We start from the raw sequence: 26,853 nt of genomic DNA, 5'->3' as shown, positions 1-26,853 counted from the left end.
GTACCGCAGCAAATGCCGGTACTCAGATCTTCTATTAGTCTAGTACTGACTTCAACTCCTGTTAAGATACGTATATTTACAAGCTACAGATTCTTCTCCAGCTTGGTCCTGCGCTCATTATTTACAACACAGTGGAACTCGAGATCTGACCTCTGTAAGTCTCTATTTCCAATTACGGCAATATCTCCATATTATTGTGCGAAGCCGAAATAAAGAGCTCACCTAGGTGACATAAAATACTAGACGGTGTGGGTAAGCACCCAATAGACATGTCTGGCGACTACAGTGGCTTTTTTACGCTAGTATGTCCAGTATTTTATGACACCCGGGTGAGCTACAGAGAGTTTGGGGGCGCACACAGAATCCTCCCCCACGATGCAACCCCGCAACATTCCCCGCAATAATCTGTTTTCTCGCGCCATGTCTAGGACGAATACAGCAATACCCGACACGGCATATTGGAACAATTCCCTGCCGCCGGAAGAATGTAGTCCGTTATCACCTGGATTGTAGGCACGATGATGCACATACGCATCGGCGTCGTTGCCTTTCATGGCAATTTAACCGCACATATATTGTTCCAACTCCAGCGCAGCAACCTCTAGAACAAGCTGCACACTTTCACCCGGGTATCATAAAATACTAAACATACTAGTATAAAAAAGCCACTGTAGTCGCCAGACACGTCTATTAGGTGCTCTCACAATGATTTTGCTTCGAGCCGCCGCTGTATCAGTTATAGCTACGGCTGTTTACGCCTACCCAGCGACAGACTTGTGTCAAGTCTCGAGTTTGAGCGTCCCAGGAACAGCAGTAGGGGCTTCCATCCCACATGGCAACTCGTTTGCCTCGTTCTCATTCGAGCCCGCATTCTGGGTCGATTTCTTTGGCAATGCCAGCAATCCAAATGCCCTCACTTTTAGTGTGCTGAAGAGGATCCACGAACATGGCGGAAACCCCGTCATCCGACCTGGTGGCATCACCATGGACAGCATGATCTTCGACCCAAAAGTCGTCGACGTAGTGCGCACAACGAGCCCAAAAGGTGCCGTGTACCGGACGACAGTTGGGCCTGGATACTACAAGAGCTGGGATAACTTCCCCAAGGGCACTAAATTCATCTCTACGCTCAACTTCGGCAACGAGAGCTTGACCATCTCCAAAGGTTTGGCTGTCGCATCACTTACGTACCAGCCCGACAAGGTCAACTACCTCGAGCTGGGTAATGAACCGACCAACTACGTCAAAAGCCGCTGGAATGATTCAACAGCAAGCTACGTGAAGCAGTGGAAGGAGTATACAGCCAGCATAGACGCAGCACTAAATGCGCTCCAAAATGCAACTCTACAGCAACAACGCTGGTGGGCATCCTCCGCCACAACTGACAAATCCGGCCTTGAAGTACGACCCGCCGCCCTCATCCCAGCAGGCATAGATTCCGCAAAGCAAGTCGGCATCTACAGCGTCCACTCATATGCCTTCTCGACGTGCGACCCCGCCCGCGCAAAGCTCGCCACCATCAAGAACATCCTAAACCACACGGAACTAGTACGGTACTGCGACGAGGAAATCTACCCATCGGCCCGCGCAGCCCTCGACGCAGGATCCCACTGGAACATTGGCGAGTTCAACTCGGTGTCTTGCTCTGGCGCCCCAAACGTCACAGATACATTTGCCCAAGCCCTCTGGGTCGTGGACAGCGAACTCATCTACGCTACACGCAACGCCAGTGCTACACATCTCCACCAGGGCGCTACGCTGGCTCTACAGTCAAACAACCAGGTTAACACGCCTGGTGCTAACGGCAGCCCGGGATTTAGCACCTACTCAATGCTGTACCCAAGAGACAGCGAGTTGAGAGGTCCAGCACGAACACTCCCTTCTTTCCTCGCGCAGCTCTTCATGGCAGAGGCGTTTGCCGTGGGTGACACGCGTGTGCGTGCTCTGGTGCCCCCCAGCAGGCGTGAGTTCAGAGTCTTTCTCTGCATATGCATTTTACGTCAAAGACCGGTTATCAAAAGTGGCTCTCGTCAACATGAAACCCTACTATGCAAACTCGACGACGGACTTTGCTGTTAATGTGGACTTGTCGGCCGCCGTAGTGGGGGCGACCAAGGGCAACGAAACGTTTAGGGTGAAGAGAATGACGGCGCCGTTTGTTGATACGAAAGATAATTCGTTGACCAAGTGGGCCGGGCAGGCTTTTCCGATGGGCGAGCCGGAGGGAAAGATGGCGGTGGAGACTGTTGGGGGGGGAGAGGGTGGTGCGTGTTAGGGGGAGTGAGGCTGTGCTGGTATTTTTTGATGATGATGTGTATGGGATATAAAGTTTGGTGGGTGAGGGTTGTGGTTTGTGTATATGGGTCTAGTTTAGTAGTTGGCCACAATCCAAGTACAGAGGCGTCCAGCTGAAGAAGGGTTTCCTTGCGATGGTGAAATGCGGCGTCTTCGTGGATACGGTCAAACCGGTGTATATCGTTAGGGCGGAACAGATGAGCTGGAAGATGGAGCATCTAGTTGTGTTTTGTGGGCCGAGAGGCGGAGGGCGTCCGGAGGGTTGCATCGAAGATCGTGTGGTTGCCACAGACTCGTGGTTTAGATGGAATCGTGACGCGTACGTCTAGACAGCGAAAGTGGCTTATCAAATCCAAGAAAATTCCAACGTCATGATACTATATCGGCGTTATGCTGCTTGATGTTGAATGCCGAGTGAACATCATGACGAACTGCGCCACTCGTACGCTACGAATCTGCACCTCGTTAGCCACACGCCCTCATTATTTCCAAACAACCATTCAAACACCACGGGGCGTAAAACTATGCCCGACTACATCTATAGTGCCGTCTGTTATAGCATTAATGCGAGCTGTTATTACATCACACATACTGAATCGGATGACACACGTAACATCCGTGGGGAATCGGTTCGTTTCTCCATCAGCAGGGAGCATGCCAGAAGTGTCTAAAGGAATCAGCGTTTGCGATCGACCAGAAGGCGTATCGGATCGGGTTCTTTCCGATACAGTACATGGTGCTTTGTCGCTGTGTTAGTTCGACGCCGAAGCCGTGTGATGTCGGAATATATGTTCCTTGCGCATTAAGAAAGCGGTGGTATTGATCGCTGGCCAAGGTGGCCAAATGCTCGCCAGTGTCGCCGTATCCTAGAATGTTAAACTTGGCGTCTACATGCTGTTTGGGCTTGATAGCGCAAATGACAGCATTGGGTGTGGCTTCCAAGAGCTGTGGTTGTATACTGAAAACGCCACATATGATCATCCTCTTGGCTCTCCGGCAATTGCTATGATATCGGCGAGCCATTTTCGAGATGGAGATGGCCGACCATGGGAATTTTGTTTTCGTGTATTTTGGAATCATGTAACGACGGAACAATGCCCAAGGCCATAGTATGATTCCAGGTGGACAACATGGGCTAGGCTGACGGATGATCTGAGGTCGAGGTGTGGGGAACCGTCGCTGACGAAAACCAGCGGGAGAGCAGCGAGACCGGCATGAACGCTTTGGCCCGGCCAATGGTGCCGGTCCGGTCCATGTTGCGGAGAAGCCTGAGGCTCATCACACAGTATGTAAGCAACAAGCCTAGAAGGGGGTTCTGCAGTTGTGCTGTAGGTAGTTTTGGGTTCTGGTGACAGGTAAGTAGCGTTGCCGCAAACCCCCAGCTACATTGGGACGCTTGGCGTCGAGCATTGCAGGATGAATAGACCGGCCAAGCTAGGAAGCTAGCTGAGGAAAGGGAGGTTGCGACGCAAAAGGGCGGCAGTTCAGACGGATAAGGCGGTGGCCAAGCAGGTGGATAGCAAGTCTGCGGTGGATTATCGGCAGTGCTATAATCCAATGCATGGTGTTGTTGTTTGAGGAGCCTGGTGCGCGTGCTCGTAGTTGGTGCCCTGACGGTACCAGTGTCCCGTCCATGTCAGGGCGTTCCAGCATGAAGCTCGTAGCACATGTCACAAGCACCGAGCATCTGAGAGAAATCCCAGAACGCTGCAAACAGCCACACCGCTACCGCTCCCGCTCCGACAGCCACCTATTAGAACCGGAGATTTCCGTTGTTGTTTTGTATCGCCTGTGCAGTGCGATGCGCACGGGGAAGTGACTAGCGCAGTGCAGCGCACATGTCGCTCCGATGGTTGAGATTTGCCTAGTTTTGCTGTGGATGATGATGCAAGTATGAAATAACAAGCCACAGTAGCATGTCTAGGTAATGAACATGTCGCGGCTGGTGATGGATTTGAAAGATGACTGCGTTTTACAGCTGTCGACAAGAGAGCCTTGGGAGGCGGCTGGCCCGAGCGCTGGTGCAGATGTTCCGGAACGGTTGTGCGTGCGGAAGGAAATCCCAGGTTTCCGTGGCCCAAATCGCAGAGTGCATAACGGCCACTTCGGAGGGATGACAATTACCCACCCCGATACCCGCGCTTCAATCGGCTGTAGAAGCTTGTCACGGTTCACGGTAGCTGCATGACTTCTGCGCACCTGAAACACCGTCTTTGGGCTTCGCTGCAGAGCGGTTAGTCTTGGCCCCGGACTCTTCTCAACCTTCATAACCGCACTTACGGACTCCCGAGCTGCGAACAAGCTCGCGTGGGCGTCTGTCATTTCTTTGTCAATCTTCTCCGGACTATGCAGTGTGCGTGTCTGTGCTGAACTCGAAAAGTCTGTATCGAAAACACGGGATTAAATGGCGAACAGCAAGTAAGTACCCATGGCTCGGCGAGCGGGTGGGGTAACAGCTGCGGCTGTCAATTGGAGCTGACAGCAAAACCGCGAACTTCAACTAACAAAGTTCAGATATGAATACGTGCGGAGATTTGAGAAGGATGATGGCCTGTTGGAGAACACATGGATTGTGGTACGCATCGATGGCCGTGGCTTTTCAAAGTACGTGAACAGTCCTCTATTCCGTTTGACCTTCCCTCGTCTTGCCTGCTTTGCGGGCCGGCTATGCAGGTACCCGTATCCCGTTGTACAGAGATACGAATGCTGCAGGAAAATATCTCGGTTATTGTGTTTTGTTGAGTAATCATATTAACTTTCTACCAGATTCACCGCCAAGTATGAATTTGTCAAACCGAATGACAAGAATGGCCTAGACGTCATGAACGCAGCAGCAAAGGCCGTCATGAAAGAACTGCCCGACCTTGTCATGGCATTCGGCAACAGCGACGAATTTAGGTACGATAATACCCTACGATACGCTTCTTCATTGGCGAGAGCCGTGTTTCGAGACAGAATGCTGTAACAGGTCGTACGCCGGAGCCCGACCGCGGCCTTGTGTTCCACTCCTCCGTCCTCTTGCTGGCCAAGCACATGTTTCGGACACTTGCTGACGTGTATGATAGTTTCGTCTTCCACAAAGACTGTGCCTTATTCGACCGGCGAGCCAGGTACGAAACTCCTCCACATGCCGCGAGTGGAGAACACGACACTAATCCGTATATAGTAAACTCACCACGACTATTGTATCGACTTTCACCGCATATTATGTATATTCTTGGTCATTATACTTTCCTGATAAGCCCCTCACGCCGCCTTTACCATCATTTGATGGACGTGCTGTGCTCTACCCAAGCGACGACAACCTTCGGGATTACCTAAGCTGGCGCCAAGTCGACTGCCATATCAACAACCTATATAACACTACTTTCTGGGCCCTTGTTCAGAAGGGTGGAATGGGAGCTCGAGAAGCAGAACAAAGACTCAAGGGTACCGTGTCGTCAGAAAAGAACGAGATCCTGTTCAAAGAGTTTGGCATCAACTATAACAACGAGCCGGACTGCTTCAAGAAGGGCACAGTACTGTATAGAGATGTAAGAGACGCTTAACTCATATCCTTATATTGAATCAAAGTGTCTAACAATAGTAGTTCTTTCCTAAGCCGCGCGCCATCGAGTCTGAAAAGGGATCTGCAACGGCGAGACCGATAATCCAGACAAGCTTCCCGTCAGAACCTATAGCCTCGCCAGCGCTACAGCAAGCAAAGACACACAAAACATCTCGATCCGTCGAAAAGGCGATTCCTTATCTGCCAGACCAAAAGAATTTGCTTCAATTCCCTGACACTCCACGTAAAACATTCCTCTCGGAGACATCAACACCATCGCCACCGCCATCCCCAAAGATGATTTCAAGAGCAGCATTCCCCAACCCGCTTCGCTGCAACCCTAGCAATTCCGATCTCAATAGCTACGTGACTAGCTCTATGCCGCTTTCACCGCCGTCCACTGCTACCTGGTATAACAAGTCATCGACTAACGGAAAGCCACATCTGCCCTCATTGACACCTCTACCTCTGTCGCCACCAACATTAAAGCCAAGTAGAAAGACACCACAGCCTTTGAATGTTTCACCGGAGATGACCGAGAACGACTTCCCAGCCGATTATCCCATAGCAGGCTACCGCCATCACACGAGCTCGTCAGTGAGTCGGGGATTCTCACACTCTGCTTCTGCATCTATGGGAACAGTTTCGGATGCACAGCAGGTGACACAGCCTAGGCTGAAGCAACGTTCGCCCAGTCAGCCAACACTCCCTACCTATTTCGCCTCGAGTGCCACACACCCCGTGGGACCGCCATCCATACCTCTACGGATATCGAGCATACCTGCCAACAACAAGCCACGCAAGTTGTCTCTGCCCGCCCATCGCTCAAACACCACCGGCGACGGTGACGTCAGCCCCCACGACACCGTCTCAACACCAACCCGTAGAGTCAGCCCACCCCTCCAAAAGAACAAGGCCCTACCAAGCCCCCCGATGAGCGCCGAAGAAGAGAACCGCACGCGAGAAAAGGTTATAGCCAGTAGCCCGCGTCAAGAAACTACAAAATACGCCACCACGCCCAACATAGGCGACACCTCCCCACCTCGACGCGCCAGCGAATCCAGCAACAGAGCCTACACAATCTGGCCCGACGGTTCAATCTCCCACCCTGGCCTCGCAGAGCTTCACGCCATCTCTTCCCCCACAAGCTCCTCTCCCACATCCGCCACTCTCCAGTACCCCCACGCCTCCCCGGACATGCAAGCCCTCACCTCGGCCGCGAACACGGGCCCGAAATCTCAACCTTACCCCACTACTCAGCCGTTCCCTAGTAGTAACGCGAACATCCCGCCGCAGACGAGGCTGAAGGAGGCTGTGCGGACTGCTTCGTCGACGAAAACGAAGTCTAGTGGTAATGCTAGGGAGCAGAAGACAGACAGTAGTATGGAGAAGAGGGGTAAGCACAACCACGCATCTGAATTTCCTGCTTCCGGTGCCCCGGTGCAAATGAGTCGTACGCAAAAGGATAAAGACCGCAAGAAGAAGTGTAAAGCGGCAGTGCTGATGGAGCATGTTGATGTTATCAAAGATGAGTTTTGGGAGAAGAGGCCGTGGATTTTGAGTGGGAGGACGGGATGATGTGATGGGATGGGAAAAGGAGGGTGTTGTGGTTCGCTTCTATTTGTGAATGTTTTCTTCTTCTATTGGGGTGATTGGTCATATGTATCGTATGTATGTGTGTACGATGAAGAGGATGTTTTGTTGGTGTTGATTGGATGTCCGAAAACAAGTAGAGTTAGAAGAAGAGTCTTGTTGTATAAGTAATATTCATGATGTTATGATGTTATGATGATAAGGTTTTCTTATTTTACACTACTTGGGTATCATGTTCTATGAAGTCGTGAATCTGCTATCGACCTGCTCGTTTCCTTATCCGTGACTTTTTGGTCCCTCTCTGCTGTTTACGTATGTACGGCCTTGGCCGATTGAGCGCTCTCCCTATCTGTATGACTAAACCCTTCAGCACTCGCTGACGTCGTATTCGTGGCCCGGATGGCGTATCCAATGAGGAAGGCGTGGCGTTTTATTCGACTGCGATTCGAATTCTGAAGCTGTTCGATAAATGGACTCATTGGAGTGATTCATTCTCTAATTTTTTTGTCCAATATGACTGTTCGGTCTTCTCTTTATTCCTTCTTCTCTGTCTTCTTAGACTTCTTCTCCCTCTTGTCCGACTTCTTTTGCTTTTTGTCTTTGGCCGCTTTCTCCGGCTTTTCCGCTCTGTCGCCCGATTTCGCTGGTTTGTTCTCCTTGGGCTGTTTGTCTGCAACGCCGTTTGCGAGATCTGGATTGCCTTCAAGGTCTGTGAAGAAGACACCAGGCACCGACGTTGGTCCCACAGGCTCTGGTGCGTTCTTTTCGGTCTTCTTCTGGATGCGACGGAGGACGTATTGCTCGAGCGACTGTCCCTTTGCTACTGCGCGTGCTTCGTAGTCGGCCCTCTCTGCAGGCTTCAACTTGGAAAGCTTCTTGGCCATGACATCCTGCTCAGTGCCCTTGGCGTCCGCCTTTTTACTCTTCTTGCTTGCCTTGGCATCTGACTCTTCCCGCTTGCGCTTGCTCTTCTTATCCGTTGTCTTCTTGGACGGCGCAGATGCTTCGGTTTCGGATGCGGAGGTTGGCGGCGTGCTGGTACCGGATGGAGGGTTTGAGACGTCCGTTGTGGTGGCTGATGTGTCCCCAATAGTACCCTCGATCTGTTCGCCTTTTACGAAGAAGCCATATAGACCGCCGCGGTTGATGCCCTGAGTACGGACCTGGTCGAGGGTGCTCTGCACAAACGATTAGTCCATGTGTCTTTTCTCTGAATCGCGCATAGATGAAAACGTTGGCAACATACATCTTTTCCTGTGCCAATTGTTTGCAGACTCTGGTCATATGCACGTAGCCACCACTGGTCATCCGTCGTATGCGCCGCCTTTTTCTTGCCGAGCCCCAGCTGATCATTCTTGTGGGTGATGAGCAGCGGCTTCTTAATGCCGCGCCCGGTATGATCGAGCGAGTGACCTGAGCCCTGCCAGCCTTGCTTGCGCAAATATGCCTCGGCGTTCATTGCAGGTGAGGTGAAGGAACGAGGCTTCGCGCCAGGAAATTTTGGTGGGGAAATTTAGGCGTTAACTACTTAGCGCAATTGCGGACCCCTGACGCGTTCTAACTGCACATGCCTTACTTTCGAGCACGGATTGGCGGCTGCCTCTCCAAATACTCAGTCAACTTCCGAGACACAGAAAATCCCCCTTTGATAAACCGAAAAAATCACACCATTAACTTTTGAGACATAGAAAATCTCCCCTTGAAACCCCGAAAGAAAATCTTACACGCGTCATCCTGTCTCCGTCTTCCCCCTGCTTGGCGCTTGACATCTCAATGTCCCATGGGCACGGCGAGCTTAGTCAGCGTAGCAACATAGTCTGGATCGAGAGTGACATGTCTCCATACAAGCCAAGCAACCGTATACTCGACGAACATCTCGCAAACACGCCACAACTCCTTCATCTGAGTCCCATCAAGGGTTGTTGCAACCTCAAGTATTTCTTCCGATGAAAGATCCAAACCGAAGCCGGCGTCGATGAGCTCTTCTGAAAGCAGCCTACGACAGATATCGGCAATCGGTTCCTGAACAGCTTGGCGGACGAGTCGCAACATAGTAGCTTTCAGCCCTGTCACCGAGACTAAGCAAGGAACACTCATTGCATGCAACCGGATCAACTTCTGCAAATTGATTGAGTGGGCGATATCCAAGACGTGCTTGACAGACGAGGACTGTACTGATCGAGAAAGCGCTTCATCGGTCATATACTTGCTCGAATGACCATAATAACCTGCCGGGTATTTTGTCTCGAGATATGCTGCAACTCCGTGCGCCACCTGTTCATAGCCCCATGTCGTGAGTATGATGGAGGACTTGTCGTTGGCCTTGAAAGAGGCAGTGTATACTTCTATGGCTTTATGGAGCAAACCATCGTCGAAGAATGCAGCTGCACGACCCACTACCAGTGCTGCACTCTGGTCTACCATCATATTCCCGAAGTAGAAGCGCCCGGTTCTGAGAAGCTCGTGTCGGCACATTGGACAGACTGCATTCTGATACCAAGTGTCGAAGTTGTATACGAGACACGCTTGACAGATGATATGGTCGCATGCTAGTATATAGAGCGGAAATTCTTGAGGATTCAGGCGATTCGGAAGCTTGCTCTCAGGACCGACATTGGTGTGCTCTTCATCATTGTTCTGGTCGGCTTTGGTTCCTGGTTGACACATAGGTAGGGCCTTGACATAACGGACACCTTTCTCAAGGACGACAGATCTCGATAGCGGAAGTTCTTGGTTGATCTTGATAGTTGAGGAGTTCGAGGCGAAGACTTCGTCCAAGTACCCTGACGAAAGGCGAGCCTGAAGTGCAAGCCTGAAGTCGCTGTTTTGTTTGACCTCCTTGGTATCGACCACACTTGTGCACTTCATACACATGTGTGGACCAATACTCTGTCGAAGTAGGCGCAATGGTGGATTGGAATTCATGGTCGGACTATCGTTGCTGTCGTAATACCAGGTGGCACCTCCCGATTGCAGTTCGGCCTTGCTGTTATCATACCATTGCTCGAAAGTGATGTTCCCAGCCAGCTTTATCGCCATACTCGCCATGCTCGTCTCAGGCTTAGTCGTCGCGATGATCAGCTCAGGCTTAGTTGTCACCATGCTCGCCTCAGGCTTAGTCGTCGCCATGCTCGCCTTAGGCTTAGTCGGTACCTAGTCCCGTGTCAGCTGCGCTGATATAATGCTCTTGTAGTAGATAGGTCCTTACGGTTATTCTCTTTCGAGCTTTCGCTTCGGCTAGTAAGGTGAAGTATTCTTTAGCTTTGCAGAACATGCTCAAGCTCTATCTTTGGAGATTCCTCTAGAAGATGACAGACGGGCTTTTATGTTGTGTTAGTACTACCTGTGTGCGTATGTATCCACCAAGGGCAGACGTTAGACACAGTTACCTTTGTACAGTTCAGTCTGTTGTTTGCTTCAGGTGGTTTGTGCGAACAGTTTCGTCATAGCAGAATCAAAACAGGCCCGGCAAATGATGTTGTGGTTCACCGTAAATTTCGCGCTAGCTAAGTTGCGCCCTCCCACTGTGCCTTCCCATCGTCTGGTGCCTGCCTGGTGGTCCACCCGCACGGACCGCACTCCTTCATGACTTGAGATTTCGCCTTCCAAGAGCCTTTACACAGTCTAATCTCTGTCCTACGTTACCAACCCTACTCTTGTTCAACTTTGCTACTACACAGTGATCTGACTACACCAACTTGTATCAAGTCTTCCAGTCATTACTGCCATCATGAAGCATACGGGACTGTTTGCGCTACTGGCCTGTACAGCAGGTGCTGTAGTTCTGCCAATTCGAAATGCACTCGACTACCCTGGTATTCAGTTTGGATCGGACAAGAAGCTCTCAATCAGTGTCTTCAGTGACCTGCACTTCGGCGAGCGTAAGTAAAAACCCCACCCTAGACTCAGCCACCAGTGACCGCTGACAACTCCAAGCCGAGTCTTCACGCGGTCGACTTGATGCAGACCTCAAGACTGTCGGTGTTATGAACTCGGTCCTCGACAATGAGCAACCTAATTTTGTGGTCCTCAACGGTGACCTCGTATCTTGCGAGTGGGTTGCTCCTGACAATCTGAATGCGTTGACCGATCAAATCCTTGCTCCTTTGGTAAACCGTAACCTTCCCTTTGGCGCAACATTCGGCAACCACGATGCGTCCAAGACTTGCAGCACTGCTTCGATGAGCGACCACATGTGGAACGATGTCAAAGGCAAGAATGGTCAGAAGCTATCCTACACAACTCAGTCCGTATCTGGTGATTACGATCAAGTCGGCCAGAGCAACTACTTCATCCCCGTCTACAGCTCTACCGACAGCAATGAACTCAAGATGCTGTTATGGTTCTTTGATAGCAAGGGTGGCCGCAAGTATCAACCTACAGGCGATGACGTCCAGCTGCCCAACTGGGTAGATCAAAAGGTAATCCCTACCTCCCATACTGCCTCTCATTTTCTAACATCTTAGGTCGTCGACTGGTTCTGTAGCACCAACAGTGACCTCCGCCAACAATACGGCCGAGCCATTCCAAGTCTCGCTTTCGTCCACATCCCCATTCACGCAACCTCGTCCTTCCAACACGATGGCTATGGTAGCACCACAAACCCCGGTATCAATGAAGAGGTCATCGGCCAACAAGGCGATAGCTGTGACATCTCAGGCAACAACTGCAACTACAACGGCGCAGACATACCCTTTATGAGTGCGCTCGTCAAAACTGAGGGTCTCATGGCTGTCTTCTCCGGCCACGATCACATGGTCGATTGGTGCATGAAGTGGTCTAAAGACCTGCCCAAAACATCGCCTGCTAACGGCAATGGCCTCAACATCTGCTTCAATAGGCACTCTGGATATGGTGGCTATAGCGATTATACACGTGGTGCGAGGCAGATTGTTGTGGGAGAGGATTCGCTGGGACAGAATGTGGTTGATACTTGGATTCGGCTGGAAGATGGGAAGATTTCAGGTCAAGTGTCACTGAACTCGACGTTTGGTACAGATCAGTATCCCGTGGTTGATAAGTCGAAGACCTCAGAGGTTTAGTTGGGTTCAGCTCAGCTTTTGGAGGAGCAAGTGCTCGGCACTGTTGCTTCCTCTCATGCAAAAGCAGCTGTAGCACCGCATTTACAAGGTGTAGGAGCTACTACAGGTATTTTACTTCGCATATTGACCAACGCGGCGGACCCTAATGTAGCACCTCGGATGGTTGCTCAATTATACCACAATATACTTGCTCTGCAGAGGCTATCAATGTCAAGATGAACAGTTCAGATGTTACTATGGTACCAATCTGTCTTTAGTCAAATTCCTGTAGATCTTCACAGATTTAATGTAGTCCTTTTATCGATTAACGTACTCCACCGTAGCATAACAAAACACTAACTAGGTAATCTAGCTAGCTATGTAGCCATTAACTAGGATTAACTTGGATCATTAATTCTGATTGTTGTGGCCCAACGCCAAAACACGTTGTGGAGACTTAATCGGAAGGCCCCCTGCACATTGACGTGCTGCGATAGCCGACCGAGCGATGACATCACTTGCGGGCCTGAAAACACGCGAACACTATCTCCTTAGTCTCCGCGTATCCGCACAGCCTCCGTGATGGACAATGCGTTTGTCTGTGGTTCTTGACTCTTGATAAGCATAGCGAAGCTTTCCTAGTCTTCTTCTGTTGCGGTTGCTGTTCTGCGCATTACGTTGAGCAGCACCGCTCTTGGCCTACTTCCTTTTCCTATACATAGCTTCTCTTGTTGTGATGCCCTCAGCATTTCTTTGATATTGTCGCTGATCACTCATCATGTCTTTTCTCGAGCGCCAAACAACGCGAATCACGGGCGATGACCACAGTGGTCGCCGAAAGAGCGTTATACGCGTCTCCTCGTCGGGCAAAATACCCAATGCGAAGAAACCTCGTACCCGACCACCCGCCTCGCTGCGCGACCACCTTCCTTACCCGAACTCTACGCTATGTCCCGCATCAGGACCGTACTCCATAGGGAGCATGGAAATTGAAGTCCCTGTGGAGAAGCCCCGGCCTATCTCACATATCAAGCGGAAGGGCAGGCACCTTCTACAATTGGAAACAGTCTTGTTTACACTATACTACCCGGCGTCATTCGGGAGCGGGAATGGGAAGGCACCTGGAGGAGAGAAAAAATGGAGTCGGGAAACATGGCTTCCAAGACCACGGAGGGAGACAGCCAAGGGGTATGCGCAATTCGCGGGAATACCAAACTTCGTGGGCATTGGGCTCTTTGGTGCAACTACCATGCTAACAAAACTCCGTGCATACCGGAACTGTCCTCCAGCGACCCATTGGCCACCAGAAGGGAATGCGAAGAAAGATGGATACAAGATCAAGAATCAGCAAGGCAACCCGCCCGAAGGCTTGGGTGAAGAACCAACCTTCCCGCTGTTAATGTTCAGCCACGGTCTTGGTGGTTCAAGAACAGCATACAGCAGCCTATGCTCCGAGTTTGCAAGCTATGGCTTTGTTGTGTGCGCCATGGAGCATCGAGACGGGAGTGGACCACGATCCTTTATAAACCACAAGAAGCGAAGCAAGCACAGGAAAGATGGGCACGGAGGAGGTAAAGCAAACGATGCGGACTGCGATGGTGATGGGCAAGGTGAGAAAGATTTCGAAAAGTTCCAGCACATGGATCACACCGAAGAGGAGATTGCACAGGGCTACCACTACGTCGTATGTATTCTCACTGGCTACTACTGTCTCACGCTAACGCCCACAGGACTACATCTTCCCCAAGGGCAACCCCAAAGACACCGCACCGAACAATGAAAATGGCGTTGATAGTGAACTGCGCAGTGCTCAGATCGAAATGCGTCTTTGTGAGCTCGAAGAGGCGTATCGTGTTCTCAAAGCAATCTGTGCTGGCGATGGGGAGGATATCGCAAGGCAGAATCTGCGTGGGGAAGGTTATGTTGGTGGCTCGTCGCGAGGTCTAATCGGTGTTGACTGGTCTCAATGGAAGAATCGCTTTCATGTCGACAAGATGACGATGGCTGGCCACAGCTTTGGGGCTGCGACCGTAGTCGAAGTGCTCAGACATACTGAGCGGTTCATTAACGTACAGGCAGGGATCATATATGACATTTGGGGGTAAGTTACCTCTACCTCTACCTCAATCGTCAGACATGAAGCTAATATAACTAAAGTGCTCCCATAAAGCCGCCATTAGATGACCCTAAGCATCGAATACATCTTCCTTTGCTTGGTATCGCTAGCGAAGCATTCATGTACTGGGAGAAGAATTGGGATGCAAGCATGTCCCTTATGAAAGAAGCTAGCGAGCATGGTGCTCCTGCATACCTTCTCACTGTTCGAGGATCCGTCCACGTCAATCAAAGCGACTTTTCAATCTTATACGAACATGTGTCCTCCTTCTTTATGAAGGCGACTGTTCACCCACAACGAGCCATCGATCTCAATGTCAGTACCAGTCTTGAATTCTTGAGATTGGTGACCCCCGAATTGGGAGGGGGAAAGTCACTCATCAGTCGTTGTATGACTGACGAGAATCTACTCGAAACGCCACTGTTGGAAGAAATTCCTGAAGAACATCGGCCGGACGACCAATGGATAGCCGCTCGCCTTCGGGTAGATAATGAGTTCAGAAAACGTATGGCCGCTGGTGTACAAAGGAAGTTTAAGCGCAACTTCCAAGGTGGTATGGGGACGGGTTATACAACCTCAGATGAAATGTGGTGTTTCTACAAGCCCTCGGATGAGGCGTTAAACCACTGGATCAACGAGGAAGAAGGAGGAGAGAAACGCATCGACGAGGACCGTGCCACTGCGTCCAACGAAGAGCGTCATGGTAGTAATCACATCCCAAGGGATAATGCCGAGAAAGATGGGAGCACGTTGCAGAGCGGAGACGATGGCAGCTCAAAAGATACGTCCAGTTCGCAAAGACAACATCAAGGTGCTTCACAATCTGTACGCGATAGATATGATGATGACGAGAAAAGAGATGTTGATTCTGACAAAATATCGGCCGCCGCGGGGCCTGACGAGGAAGCACCTGCGAACACCTGGATGGGTGTCATCCCTGCATTGAGACATGGACCGGGGCAAAAGCAAGCGTAGATGTACCAGTTTACCTAATCGAAAGGGACCACCCAGTTATTATGAGGATACAGGTAGATAAAAAGACAGGCATCTTAGACTTCTACACGAATGGTCCACAGATTGCGTTGTAGATATGACTTTGTACACGGATCCCATCACCTGGTCCTTGTTCAAAATCTTCTTTACAACGGAATTTGTGTACCATTCGGGCTAGGCGTAAGCATACATACCATTTACCTTATCCCGTAGATATTTCCATGATCTATATGGATGATTACTGTTTGAGGCGAACACCGTTCAAATATAGCATACCGGTACCATGCCTTTTATAGTAATACCACTGGATAACCAATGCGCATGTAAGAAATTCTTTATCGGCATCCTGGACATCTCAGTCGGCATCAGACGCGTGATGGCATGCGTCGCTACATATGTATATAATCGCCCGAAGCATCACGTGACTTGGTCCATTCTCATCACAAGGCCGAGACGGAGATTTGTGTTCAGTAATCATGTCAGCAACCATTATATCATCTTCTCTCTTGACGACACACTTCCGTAATATAAGTCACGACGCATACTTTCGAGAGTCTGACGGCCCCAGTCGCGAATGCCGTCACTGGCGATGTCTGCGTCTAGCCCGCATTGCGGTGTGCTCTCCTCCGGAAGAAGCAATATGATGATGGCACTATCCTAGCTCGCGCGCCACCACGCCCCCTCCATCCGCATCTTTCGTCCTACAGCAACTAGTGGAAGCTTTGTAAGCGCGAAGGCAAGCATCAGGGCTGTGTTACAAGCAGGCCCCTTGGTCGAAGCCTGTGAGCTGAAGCGGGAGTCGGCATCATCGGCATTGCATGGTCTTTTTACTTTTAGACGGTGGCAGGTTCGCGTCACGCTGAACCTTGTGGGCGTGGATTCTCACCTGACGGACGATTGAATACCAACTTCTCAGCTGCGACGACTCCTACTGCAGCCGATTTATCCACAGACAGTGTTGCGACTAATATTTTCACTGAAGATATCCGTACGAATCGGTTGTTGTTGAGTAATGGGATGGGGTTCACAAGAGAGATCTTCGATCACTAATCGGGAGCTTCCGCCCACTCCACCTCACCAACCTCGCGCTTCGCTATTGGTCATCAACTCTATCGTGGACAATCCCGCCTTCCATCGGATCCATATCATCAACCAGGCCAGCAAGAGTAGGGATATGACGAGCTCTGAGTCGGAAGAGCAGACACAGCCGTCGCGCAAGCGCTCGCGCAGGAGTAATAGCGGCGAAGATGGTGGGGCTTTGGGTAAGAAGGCTAGGGGACGACCGCGGGTGGATACACAGGACGCTACGGCGGCGGATGTAAGTTAATATTTTCTTTTGCTTCTGTCTGAATGGAGGAGGAGGTTGCGGCCTGCACAGGATATCTGATGGGGCCTTGTGGTTGTGGTGCACGTCGAGCTGAAAAGCTGAAAAAGGCTGGTGTCGTGTCACCAACTCAGGCCCCCGGGTTAATTCAATCATAGCAGCTAACCAGAAATGAGTTCTTCAACACCACTTTCCCCATCACATCAGCAGAAAGAAATCATTCCATCGTCTCAGAATGTCTTATACTGACAAACTGCTAGAGGCGGAGAACACAAATCCGGTTGGCCCAGCGTGCCTATCGCCAACGGAAAGAAACTACAATCGCCTCACTAAAGAACCAAAACACACAGCTTCAATCCATCATCGATCAGATGAACAAGACATTCCTTCGAGTGAACGACGCAACGCTAAAATCAGGCTTGTTGCAATTGAATCCCAATCTAGTTCAAGAGTTCAAGCTTGCTACGGACACGTTTTCAAGTCTGATCAAAACAACTAGTGAAGGTCAATATGAGGGAGAGGAGGATGCCGAACCTTCCGAGAAAATCCCAGATGGTGTAGTTGCGCAGGTACCACCTCAGCCAGAACCGGTAACTCAAGATATCGGATGGGGTTACTCGGCGATCTCAGGTCCAGTAGCGAAGGTATGTAAGGCCTATTGTAACTATGCCTGGACTTCATCGACCACAGCCTGTGGTTTGCCCAGGGAAACTTTGCTCATACTTTGATTCAGGATAATTCACAGCAAGCCCATTTGGGCCAATCCCCAACGGATGGCTACTTCTCGAACATTGTTCCCGTCTATGATCAGTCGGACTCGGGCACAAGCGGCGTTGTTAGACGCCGTCAATTTACTGTCTCAGATGTACTAAGCCATTCACGCCGATCATCATATGCTCCTTCCAACTCATCGCCTTCGCATTCAACGCCACAATCCGTGCAGCTTCCTTTCGGTCTTGTCGACCTTCTCAGTCAACAGCAACAGCCTTACACACCACACAATGTAAACGTGTACTCCGTCGACATACCAACCCCTGACGTTACTCCCCCCACAACCAGGCTGCCAACACCACCTCTCTCCGTACCGAAGATTTCGACAAAGTCTCTCCCTGCAGTGACGACTTACAGCTTCGAAGAGAGGACGTTTGCTAGGCGGTTATCACGGACTGCGCTTGAGGCTGGATTCCACCTACTCAGCAATGCCAAGTCGGTGACTCCTGTATGTATGAAACTGTAAAAACAGTCCTTTTAAGATCCTCCTCTTACCAATTGAGTACATACTGACTGTAGACATCAGATTATAAACCACATCTTCAAGTTCTCTCTGCCATACATGACCTTGGATCAAATACGAGAGCGCTTTCGAAGAACTATATTACGGACTATCGATGAGGATCTGGACTGGTGGGACTCCCCTTTTCTCCATGTTGGCGGTGCAGGTACACACTACCCGCGACGAGATCCTGCTGGTAATATAGTTCCAATAAAGAATGCATGGACTGTGAGGCAGATTGGGCCACTGGAAATGAAGGTGGCGTTAATGGAACATACGGAGGACGGAAGGAGCGAGGAATTGAATGGGGTTGATCTGAGAGGATACGAGGGAGAATGGTTCGATACACATGATGTACAGGGGTACCTGGAGGACTACTACTCGTGTAAAATTGACCCGAAAAGCTCATATGCAGAGTGCTTCATCGACGACAACGACGATCAAGTGGACCAGCATACCACGCGGCCACTAGTGAATGAGCGCGCACCTCCTCTCAGCCAACTCTCCTCGACGTCCTCGACAGGCTCTACTACTACTGCGATGACCCCGCCAAACAATCCATACAACCTTTCTTGGACCGGACCTTACAGCTTGGACATGCCGTTCGGCAACGCAACAACGCCTAACTATCCCAACAACTTTCCCAAACTCGTCAACTATACGTCCTCATTCAAAACATTAGGCATGGATCTTGCACCTGGCTTTGACTACGCGTTCGCTAGTGGTAATACTTTTCCCATGGGTGGCATGGATATGGGTCTGGGTCTCATGAGTGGGAATGTGGAGAGTCTGCCAGTAGTAAGACAGAAGAAGAAGAAGAGCGCTTGGGTTGATGTTTCCCGGCTTGTAGAAGGTGAGTCCATCTGGGTTGTGACGACGGTTCACCCCAAAGAAAGTTTGGCTAACGAATGCGGCAGAGATCAACAATTGTGCAGTTTGCCTCGGACGGGCACCTGGATACAGACGCAAAGACGTCGACAGAGCGATACTAAAGTCGCTGATTTAGATGTGTATATGACCGGCACGCTACAGTTTGAGCACGAATGTTCTAGAGGAGTAGCGGGAGCGTCGTCTTGCATGATTGACTGGTGGATCAATGAAATACAGATCCTTGATGGCAAGATAACGCGTGTAATAACCCAATTTTTGCCTATATTTGCGCGTCGCAATCAGTTATCGAAACTTAGTACGGTATATAGCCAGAAGGTTCTATTGCATTGCTATCATGCTCCAAGTCGAGCAGACGCGATCACGTGAGACGCTACGCTAGCTTGTGACGCTAAGGAATCGGCGCCCTCAGCGACCGCCGCAGTGCCGCTCACTATCACTCATACACCACCCCACGACCAACAAAGCTGAGGGCACCCGAACACGTCGTACAGAGCCTTCCGTCTGGGCCAGCAATTTCCGTAGAAGTTCCTTGATAGCGCAGAAGCTTCCTCGAGCGCGCGCACCTATTTGCAGCCTCAAGCGCTGACATCACCTGCCTGGATTGCCTGCCTATATCACCAATCAATTGCCAGCGAGCAACAACCCATCGCAAGCCCTTGCGCAGCTTTCACAGATCCCGTATCGTATACTAGATAGCCGGACCGTATCAAGCAATCGCCATCATGTCGAACTCGGTTGTGGTTAGTATTCCCAAGGCGCGCGCGTGCGTAGGAGCGGTAGAAGGTCATGGACAGGCTTGCTAACAGCGACATGCAGGGCGGCGTGTACCAGATGATCATGGAGAAGGTGATCCAGGCGTCGCAGAATGACTTTGAAGAGTCCGGCGTCGACCAGAGCACGCTCGACGAGATGAAGCAGGTATGTTGCAACCTGGCCGCTATCTCAGCTGTCGCGCCTGCATTTCCTTTGTCGCGCCTCCCCTCCACCCCGTCGCTCCATTGTCATTTCACTTTTTTCTTATTTCCATTTTATTTGTCAATCGTTTCCTCGCTTCGTTTTCGCGGGCTGCGACCATGTCGCGATGGCCGCCTTGCTTGGGGGTGATGGGCGGCTGAAAGCGGGGCTGGGGTTGCCGGTCGGTCTGGCAGCTTCGGGGGCGTCTCAGTATTTGGGTCGCCTTCTTATATCCCCTGCACAGCTCCCCCACCCGCCAAGGCCAGCGTATCACTTCCCAACATGGCATAGCTTGTCATGTGACACCTACTTTTTCTTACACATTGTCTCATCGTGCCATCGTACGGTACATAACTGACTAGAAATAGGGTTGGCAAGAGAGACTGTCTGCTCTCAAGATTGCTCATTTTCCATGGGACCCAGCCCCTGAACAAGCCCGCCAGCCGCCTACTGTGCCGTCCAATGTCAAGGTTGACAATGAAATGCCACCTGTGTCTGGCTCGCAAGAACCCAACTTTCCCAATGTGGCCGTAAAGATGGAGGGCGGGTACCAACAGCCTCTATCGAACTATCCTCAAGCTCCTCCTGCCAACAACGGTTATACAGGTTATGAGCAGAACAACGAGCTGGCACGGCAGCGTGCGGCAGCTCTGGTTCAGCAACGCGTGCAGCAACATGGCCATGGGCACCAGCAAAACTTCCCCAACCTTGCTCAGCAAGGTCATCTACCACAGATGCCTATGCAGTCCCAGCAGCAACAACAACAACAGCAGCAGCAGCAGCAGCGGATGATGGCTCCTCAACAGCAACAGCATCAGCAGCAGCGCCCGCCCCAACAGCAACAAATGCCACAGCAACGTCCTCAACAGGGTCACCTATATACCTCACAGAATGACGGTTCGGGTGATGCCATGGCGGACTGGGAAGCTCTCAAGGCTGCCCGCGCCGCTGCAGCTGTTGATCGTATGGCAGCTGACGACTTCATGCGTGCTCGTGTCGACGCCATGGCCATGCGTCAGGATAGCGGACTTATGGTACCACTCGACTCCATGCCACAGGGTAGAAAGCGAAAGGCTGCCGTCCGCGTACTCCAGGAACAAGACGCAGAGGCTTCTTCTAGTGTCCCTGGACCTGCCCGTTTCGATGGGGATGATGAGGTAAAGCCGGAAGAGGATCCCGATGATGCGATCAACTCTGACCTCGACGACTCTGAGGATGAGTTGGGCGATGGAGATAACAGCGATGACGACATGGTTGACTACATGCTGTGCACTTATGATAAGGTCCAGCGCGTCAAGAACAAGTGGAAGTGCACTCTCAAGGACGGCATCCTGACCACCAACAAGAAGGAGTGAGTTCACCCGAACCATGGCCAATGTTAATCCTCGTACTAATGATCCTCCAGGTACTTGTTCCACAAGGCTAATGGTGAATTCGAATGGTAGATCATTCGACAACCCATTGCTAATGCCCTATAGCTGAACTTGAGTTCTAAGTCGCTTGCCTCCAGCGCACCAACGAGCACGTCTCAATCGAACGCGAACCAGACACGCCTGTACTGTATACTAATGCATTTACCCAACCCTCACCCTCGTTTGCGACAGCCGCCGTGGCTCGGTTCGACCATCGATAGCGAGCAGCAGATTGGATACCACCGCTTGGAAACCTCATGCACAAAATCACCAACGAAAAGAAAGAAAGAAAACTGAATAACGCGACTTTTTACATGAACGAGGTGGAATTCCGACGGACGACAGGGCGTTTACCCGGAAGGCTCATATTTCCCGGAACTTTTCTTATATCATTTTCTCAACCATTAATGCGTATTTAAATCTGTCCAAGGCAAAGAAAGAATTAGAGGTCTGGTTTTGGGCTTTCTCCCCTGGCCAAGGCACAGGGGCGTCATTGGCATTGGCAGTATGATACTTTCCTTCCACATTTTCCTAGGTGGTGGAACAACGGCTGCTTTGAGAGGATCAGAACAGAACAGAACAGAAAGAAAGAGTTATGACTGCACACTGTGGACGTTTTGCGCATGATTTGTGACATTTTTCGCGAGGGAAGGTTTTTTTTGACAAGATGCAAAACTTGGGCTATGCGGTCGCTATTTTTCGAGTTCATTAATAATGGCTTGGAAATGAGTGGCTTTGCAGCACAAAAGCTTTCTTGGTGCGAAGTCTTTTTCACAGACGCGGACGAAAGAGTTAAGATGGGCAGATTCAGTCTCCTCTCTCTCATTTGATCGAGGGTACTGGGCAAGAGAGTAGCAAATATGAAGACATGCACAGTCGATATATGAGCATTGATCTTGTTATGTGTGTGATGAGTGAGACTGCATGTGCTTGATGCTAATCACAGCTCATCATCACTCTCATCGCTACCAATACCATTCTGCATAATCGTCTCATCCGCATCACCTCTCTCGCCCTCATCATCATCGTCGTCTTCAACAAGCGGGACAAATCTAAAATCCACAAAACTAATCTTGCCACCATTGCCGTCTGAACCCCCACCCTCCACATCAATCATAAATTGCAAACTCAACACGCCTTGGGTATCTGCGCGTATACTAACTTTAGTAGCCACACTCATAGCACGAGCAGCCTTCTGAATTAAGCTAAACTTGTAAGACGACCGAAGCACGGTATCCGGATCGCTAAGTTGAAAAGTTTCCAGGAGATTTGTGAGCGGTTCATTCGCCTCGCCGCCTGCGTGTGCATTTGTGGAAGCAGGGGTGCGGAATGCAGAGGGGTGTTGGGGCTGATTGTTGAATTCGACGCGCGCAGAACCCAAGGTACCTGATGACGAGAGGGCGAAAAAAGGTTTCCCACGCACGGTTTTTGCATACATGGTCAGCTTCTCCGGACTTGTAGATGAGAGTTCCTGCACGGCATCATAGAGCCAGCTACCGCGCATTATTACTTTCAAGGCGAGGGCTTGGCGGTCAAAAGGTATTTCGTCGCTGTATTCTGGCTCGTAGGTTGTGAGATCGCATTGTGTGCGTATACTCGCTTCTGTGAGTGTTATTGCTAGTGGAGCGCCGGGGCCGTCGTAGCTTATGCGACAGAGATTGTTCATGCCGCCCAGAATGTTGTTGCCTGTGAAGGATGTGCTGGTGGGGTAGGGGCCGTCGCGCGCCCATGGTGGTTTGGAGGTGGAGGGGTCGGTGAGGCCGAAGATTTGGAGGGTTTCGAGGAGGGCTGGGAGGGATATTTGGAAGGATGGTGTTGCAGCGGGTGCTGGGTCGATGTCGTCGTCACTGTCGGAGTGTTGCGAGGGTTCTGGCACGGCGGGCGGATTGAATGTGTAGGTTGTGAAGAGGGACTTGTCGAGGAAGGCGGATGCTGCGATGTCGTCAATTGGAGGGGTTGGGACGGCTGAGGGCGGGTGTACATACCTTCCATGATACTCGCCTCGTCAACTGCGAGCTTGATGCCTATGTCGCTGATTTGGACGTGTGCTTTATTTGAGAAGGCGATGCAACGGAGGAGCGAAAACAATTGCCGCGCAGAGCTGGACACGGCCGTGAGTATAGGGGGGCCTTGGTCGTCCATGATGCTATGTTGTGTTTGAATGTACGTGGGTTCAGGGAGGGGGAGAGATTGCGCAAGTAGATGCGAGGAATCTTGAACTTTTTATTGGAATTCGATAGATTGTACACGCAATTATGTCCCCAACGCCGGCCGAATAAAGCAACGAAACTAGACGTAGACGCCGACTGCGCAAATCATGTAGACTGCGCCGAAGCTGGTGGTAGTCAGTATGGATGGCGGGAGTATCTTGGAGGCCACGTACCCGAATGCTAATGAGGCGGGAACACCAAGGACGGGCAGGCTGACGACGGATCGGTCTATGTGTGGGTAAGTATATGTTTGCGCGACTAGAGTACATGTGTCGCATACTCAAGCCGAAGATGGTGGTCAAGACGAGGGCTGCGGGCATAGTTAGCATAGCTCAGCTCCACTCCAGCATTAGAGCTTCAAACATACATATGGCGAGCAGCAAGAAGCCAAGGCTGAATTGCGTCTCTTTTCCGATGGTAGGGGTGAAGGGCGACGAGGCAGCAGCCTCCCAGACGTCTTGAAGTGGGCTCGACATGTGTGCAGGTGGGACAATTGACTTTTATGCTCTGTGGAATCGCGTGAAGCTGCTTTGGTGGCCTTTGTCGGGTTGGCCGTAACGAGCCATGGGCGCGGTGATTGGCGAGTGGGGCGGTCAGTGCGGGAGGCGCAACATGACCGACATTCAGTCAACACCCGTCGCGGAGGTTGAGAGAAGGCGCGACTGCACAACAGGAAGTCGCTGCACACTACACATTGCACACTGCACACTGCGACATGGCAGGCGCAAATGATGATGGTAAGTAAGTCCCCGTATTCAAGCTTTCAACTGCATCTCGGCCGATAGTCCTGCATCGTCGCCATAAAGCCGACATGCCTCCCCGCAACGACATGCGGCTGCTGCGCGACGTGCTGGGCTATTCCACCTCACCCCCAACTTCACCACGCCCCGGACCTTCTCCACGTCTGCCCTCTTCTTCGCCGGAAATACCTCTCAGCAAACTGAAAGCTAACCAGCCATCTCCTGAAGCTAAACGCAAGGCAACTACCGACCCTCCCAATGCCTCCCCCAAGCGCATAAAGCAGAGTCCCTCCACGCCCACGGCCGCCGATGAGGCACCCGCACGCCCCGCCAAACGGATAGTCCCGTTTCCCGAGAAGCCCGCTGTAATCGAGGAGCGCGAGGGAGTCATTGAGTTTAGAGTTGTCAACAATGACGGGCGGAGGGAGAGCACCATTATATTGACGGGTTTGAAATGTATCTTTCAGAAGCAGTTGCCCAAGATGCCAAAGGACTATATTGCGCGCCTAGTCTACGACCGAACTCATCTGAGCATAGCCATTGTAAAGCACCCGTTGGAGGTGGTAGGGTACGTTGTACCATTCGTCTCAACTACTTGCAGACTGCTGACATACTTGACCACAGAGGCATAACCTACCGCCCTTTCGACAAAGGCCAATTCGCTGAAATCGTCTTCTGTGCAATCTCCTCTGACCAACAAGTCAAGGGCTACGGCGCACATCTCATGTCGCACCTGAAAGACTACGTCAAAGCCTCTTCGCAGGTCATGCACTTTCTGACCTACGCCGACAACTACGCTATTGGATATTTTAAGAAACAGGGCTTCACCAAGGAGATTACATTGGAGAAGTCGAAATGGATGGGTTACATCAAAGACTACGAGGGCGGTACTATCATGCAGTGTAGCATGGTGCCGAAGATACGCTATCTAGAGTCAGGCCGTATGCTACTAAAGCAAAAAGAATGCGCAAACGCGAAAATAATGGCCGTGAGTAAGAGTTACGAGGTACACGCGCCGCCCGCGCAATGGGCAAAAGGCGAGATAACCAAAATCGATCCCTTGACAATCCCCGCCATCAAGAACTCCGGCTGGTCCCCTGTCATGGACGAACTCGCTCGTGCCCCACGCCACGGTCCAAACTACAACGCCCTCCTTCACCTCCTCAACGACATGCAGAACAACAGCAACGCCTGGCCGTTCCAGCAACCCGTCAACAAAGACGAGGTCCTCGATTACTACGACGTCATCAAAGAACCCATGGACCTCGCCACCATGGAGGAAAAGCACGAAAAGGACCTCTACCCCACACCAGAGGACTTTATTAGAGACGCAAAACTCATCTTTGATAACTGCCGCAAGTACAACAATGAGAGTACGCGGTATGCAAAGTCGGCCAATCGCTTGGAGAGGTACATGTGGCAGCGTATACGTGATATACCGGAGTGGTCGGTAAGTTTTGACATTCACCTGAAGTTTGGTGATGCAATTTGCTAACATATATCCAGCATCTCGAAGGCGAGTTGACGGGCAAGTAAGCCGGCGGCGGCCTCTGTTTTTGTGCTTGTACGCTTGATCATGTTATGCTTTCTTGACCAAATTATGAAAAGTAGCTGGCCTTTATCCTCATCGCATTCTGTCTTTTTAGCGGCATTGGGAATGGCGTATGGGTGTTGTGGGGCCGGGTGGGGTTTGGGTTTTTTACTGGGCATTGTGTATACCCTCTGTCGTATGTATTCAATGCGTCCACGAGCTTTGAGCGAACATCTATAAGAATGACGTCTAGATGCGTACGTGGTTGTTATTCTCGGTATCCTTCATATTGGTTAGCAAACATATAGGTTTCACTCCACCATGTGCTGATCCATACGTTGAGACGTTGGTGGTACAGAGTTATTCAATAAACTGTATAGCCAGAATACTTCCATAATCGTGTAAAAACACGGTATTAATCTTGTCAGATTCTCCAAATGTTTGCGCACGCACCTCAGTCACAGCATACTTAGCTGTTACAAAACAGAACTGGGCGTTTGTTGTGTTACTCCATCTCCAGGTGCGAGTGGTAAGACTGTATGACGAGACCCTCTCACGTCAGATTCTTGTAATCTTATGGTGTGGTGTTGTGGCGGTGAGCGTATGTACTGTTTGCGTGTATATGGCTATCGGTACAGTAATGTAGCGGAACAGGTTTGTCAGAGCCAAACTAAGAAAATGTGTAATGTACGGTAAAGACGTGGATGTCTTTTCTGCTGGCATACATGGTGATGGTGGGAGCGGCAGCGGTACGGGTGTGGCGTGGGTCCTAAACGTGGATTTAGAGAGAAAGGCGTAAATATGATTGCTGGTGGCGTGAAGAACACGCCTGGCAGCAGTCAGTGTTGACAGTCTTGAATGTTTGACTGGTTGCAGCTGCGATTTGTTGGTGACACCAATTTGCGGCTGTTGTCGTGTCGGTAGGTCGGCCGACGAGCATATCACATGTCTCT

At 50.9% G+C, this 26,853-nt stretch overlaps 11 protein-coding genes across 11 annotated transcripts; 7 read left to right on the top strand and 4 right to left on the bottom strand.

Annotated features, from left to right (window-relative positions):
- Window positions 1-705: 705 nt before the first annotated feature.
- On the top strand, window positions 706-1,967 carry PtrM4_115100 (uncharacterized protein; the record flags this gene model as incomplete). The annotated part of the gene is made up of 2 exons (XM_066108154.1): window positions 706-1,920; window positions 1,962-1,967. 2 exons carry the CDS (start codon window positions 706-708, stop codon window positions 1,965-1,967), a joined length of 1,221 nt encoding a protein of 406 aa, XP_065961339.1.
- A 2,732-nt stretch (window positions 1,968-4,699) lies between these two features.
- Window positions 4,700-7,420, top strand: PtrM4_115090 (histidyl tRNA-specific guanylyltransferase; the record flags this gene model as incomplete). Its single annotated transcript, XM_066108153.1, has 6 exons — window positions 4,700-4,713; window positions 4,810-4,899; window positions 5,062-5,193; window positions 5,361-5,405; window positions 5,462-5,828; window positions 5,885-7,420. The coding sequence occupies 6 exons, from the start codon at window positions 4,700-4,702 to the stop codon at window positions 7,418-7,420; spliced, it is 2,184 nt and encodes a 727-aa protein (XP_065961338.1).
- Window positions 7,421-7,968: 548 nt separating this feature from the next.
- PtrM4_115080 (DUF612 multi-domain protein) lies at window positions 7,969-8,894 on the bottom strand (the record flags this gene model as incomplete). Its single annotated transcript, XM_001934890.1, has 2 exons — window positions 7,969-8,613; window positions 8,682-8,894. 2 exons carry the CDS (start codon window positions 8,892-8,894, stop codon window positions 7,969-7,971), a joined length of 858 nt encoding a protein of 285 aa, XP_001934925.1.
- Window positions 8,895-9,205: 311 nt separating this feature from the next.
- PtrM4_115070 (zf-RING-2 domain containing protein) lies at window positions 9,206-10,709 on the bottom strand (the record flags this gene model as incomplete). The annotated part of the gene is made up of 2 exons (XM_001934889.2): window positions 9,206-10,588; window positions 10,644-10,709. The coding sequence occupies 2 exons, from the start codon at window positions 10,707-10,709 to the stop codon at window positions 9,206-9,208; spliced, it is 1,449 nt and encodes a 482-aa protein (XP_001934924.2).
- Window positions 10,710-11,165: 456 nt separating this feature from the next.
- PtrM4_115060 (Metallophos domain containing protein) lies at window positions 11,166-12,477 on the top strand (the record flags this gene model as incomplete). Its single annotated transcript, XM_001934888.1, has 3 exons — window positions 11,166-11,316; window positions 11,372-11,856; window positions 11,902-12,477. The coding sequence occupies 3 exons, from the start codon at window positions 11,166-11,168 to the stop codon at window positions 12,475-12,477; spliced, it is 1,212 nt and encodes a 403-aa protein (XP_001934923.1).
- A 757-nt stretch (window positions 12,478-13,234) lies between these two features.
- Window positions 13,235-15,547, top strand: PtrM4_115050 (dienelactone hydrolase; the record flags this gene model as incomplete). Its single annotated transcript, XM_001934887.1, has 3 exons — window positions 13,235-14,140; window positions 14,187-14,557; window positions 14,614-15,547. The coding sequence occupies 3 exons, from the start codon at window positions 13,235-13,237 to the stop codon at window positions 15,545-15,547; spliced, it is 2,211 nt and encodes a 736-aa protein (XP_001934922.1).
- A 1,030-nt stretch (window positions 15,548-16,577) lies between these two features.
- On the top strand, window positions 16,578-19,154 carry PtrM4_115040 (bZIP-1 domain containing protein; the record flags this gene model as incomplete). The annotated part of the gene is made up of 5 exons (XM_066108152.1): window positions 16,578-16,883; window positions 17,150-17,533; window positions 17,623-18,108; window positions 18,187-18,957; window positions 19,080-19,154. The coding sequence occupies 5 exons, from the start codon at window positions 16,578-16,580 to the stop codon at window positions 19,152-19,154; spliced, it is 2,022 nt and encodes a 673-aa protein (XP_065961337.1).
- A 621-nt stretch (window positions 19,155-19,775) lies between these two features.
- PtrM4_115030 (TOA1, Transcription initiation factor IIA, large chain) lies at window positions 19,776-21,502 on the top strand (the record flags this gene model as incomplete). The annotated part of the gene is made up of 6 exons (XM_066108151.1): window positions 19,776-19,820; window positions 19,870-19,971; window positions 20,376-20,660; window positions 20,898-21,358; window positions 21,413-21,435; window positions 21,486-21,502. The coding sequence occupies 6 exons, from the start codon at window positions 19,776-19,778 to the stop codon at window positions 21,500-21,502; spliced, it is 933 nt and encodes a 310-aa protein (XP_065961336.1).
- An 857-nt stretch (window positions 21,503-22,359) lies between these two features.
- PtrM4_115020 (DNA repair exonuclease rad1) lies at window positions 22,360-23,561 on the bottom strand (the record flags this gene model as incomplete). The annotated part of the gene is made up of 2 exons (XM_001934884.1): window positions 22,360-23,351; window positions 23,405-23,561. 2 exons carry the CDS (start codon window positions 23,559-23,561, stop codon window positions 22,360-22,362), a joined length of 1,149 nt encoding a protein of 382 aa, XP_001934919.1.
- A 147-nt stretch (window positions 23,562-23,708) lies between these two features.
- PtrM4_115010 (UPF0197 multi-domain protein) lies at window positions 23,709-24,105 on the bottom strand (the record flags this gene model as incomplete). The annotated part of the gene is made up of 4 exons (XM_001934883.2): window positions 23,709-23,754; window positions 23,803-23,857; window positions 23,910-23,939; window positions 23,997-24,105. 4 exons carry the CDS (start codon window positions 24,103-24,105, stop codon window positions 23,709-23,711), a joined length of 240 nt encoding a protein of 79 aa, XP_001934918.1.
- Window positions 24,106-24,440: 335 nt separating this feature from the next.
- On the top strand, window positions 24,441-25,905 carry PtrM4_115000 (Transcription factor involved in chromatin remodeling, contains bromodomain protein; the record flags this gene model as incomplete). The annotated part of the gene is made up of 3 exons (XM_001934882.2): window positions 24,441-24,937; window positions 24,994-25,819; window positions 25,876-25,905. The coding sequence occupies 3 exons, from the start codon at window positions 24,441-24,443 to the stop codon at window positions 25,903-25,905; spliced, it is 1,353 nt and encodes a 450-aa protein (XP_001934917.1).
- Between the last annotated feature and the right edge of the window lie 948 nt (window positions 25,906-26,853).

Source organism: Pyrenophora tritici-repentis, chromosome 6 (genome assembly GCF_003171515.1).
Source record: "Pyrenophora tritici-repentis strain M4 chromosome 6, whole genome shotgun sequence".
NCBI lineage: Eukaryota > Fungi > Ascomycota > Dothideomycetes > Pleosporales > Pleosporaceae > Pyrenophora > Pyrenophora tritici-repentis.
This window is presented reverse-complemented; position numbering and strand designations above follow the sequence as displayed.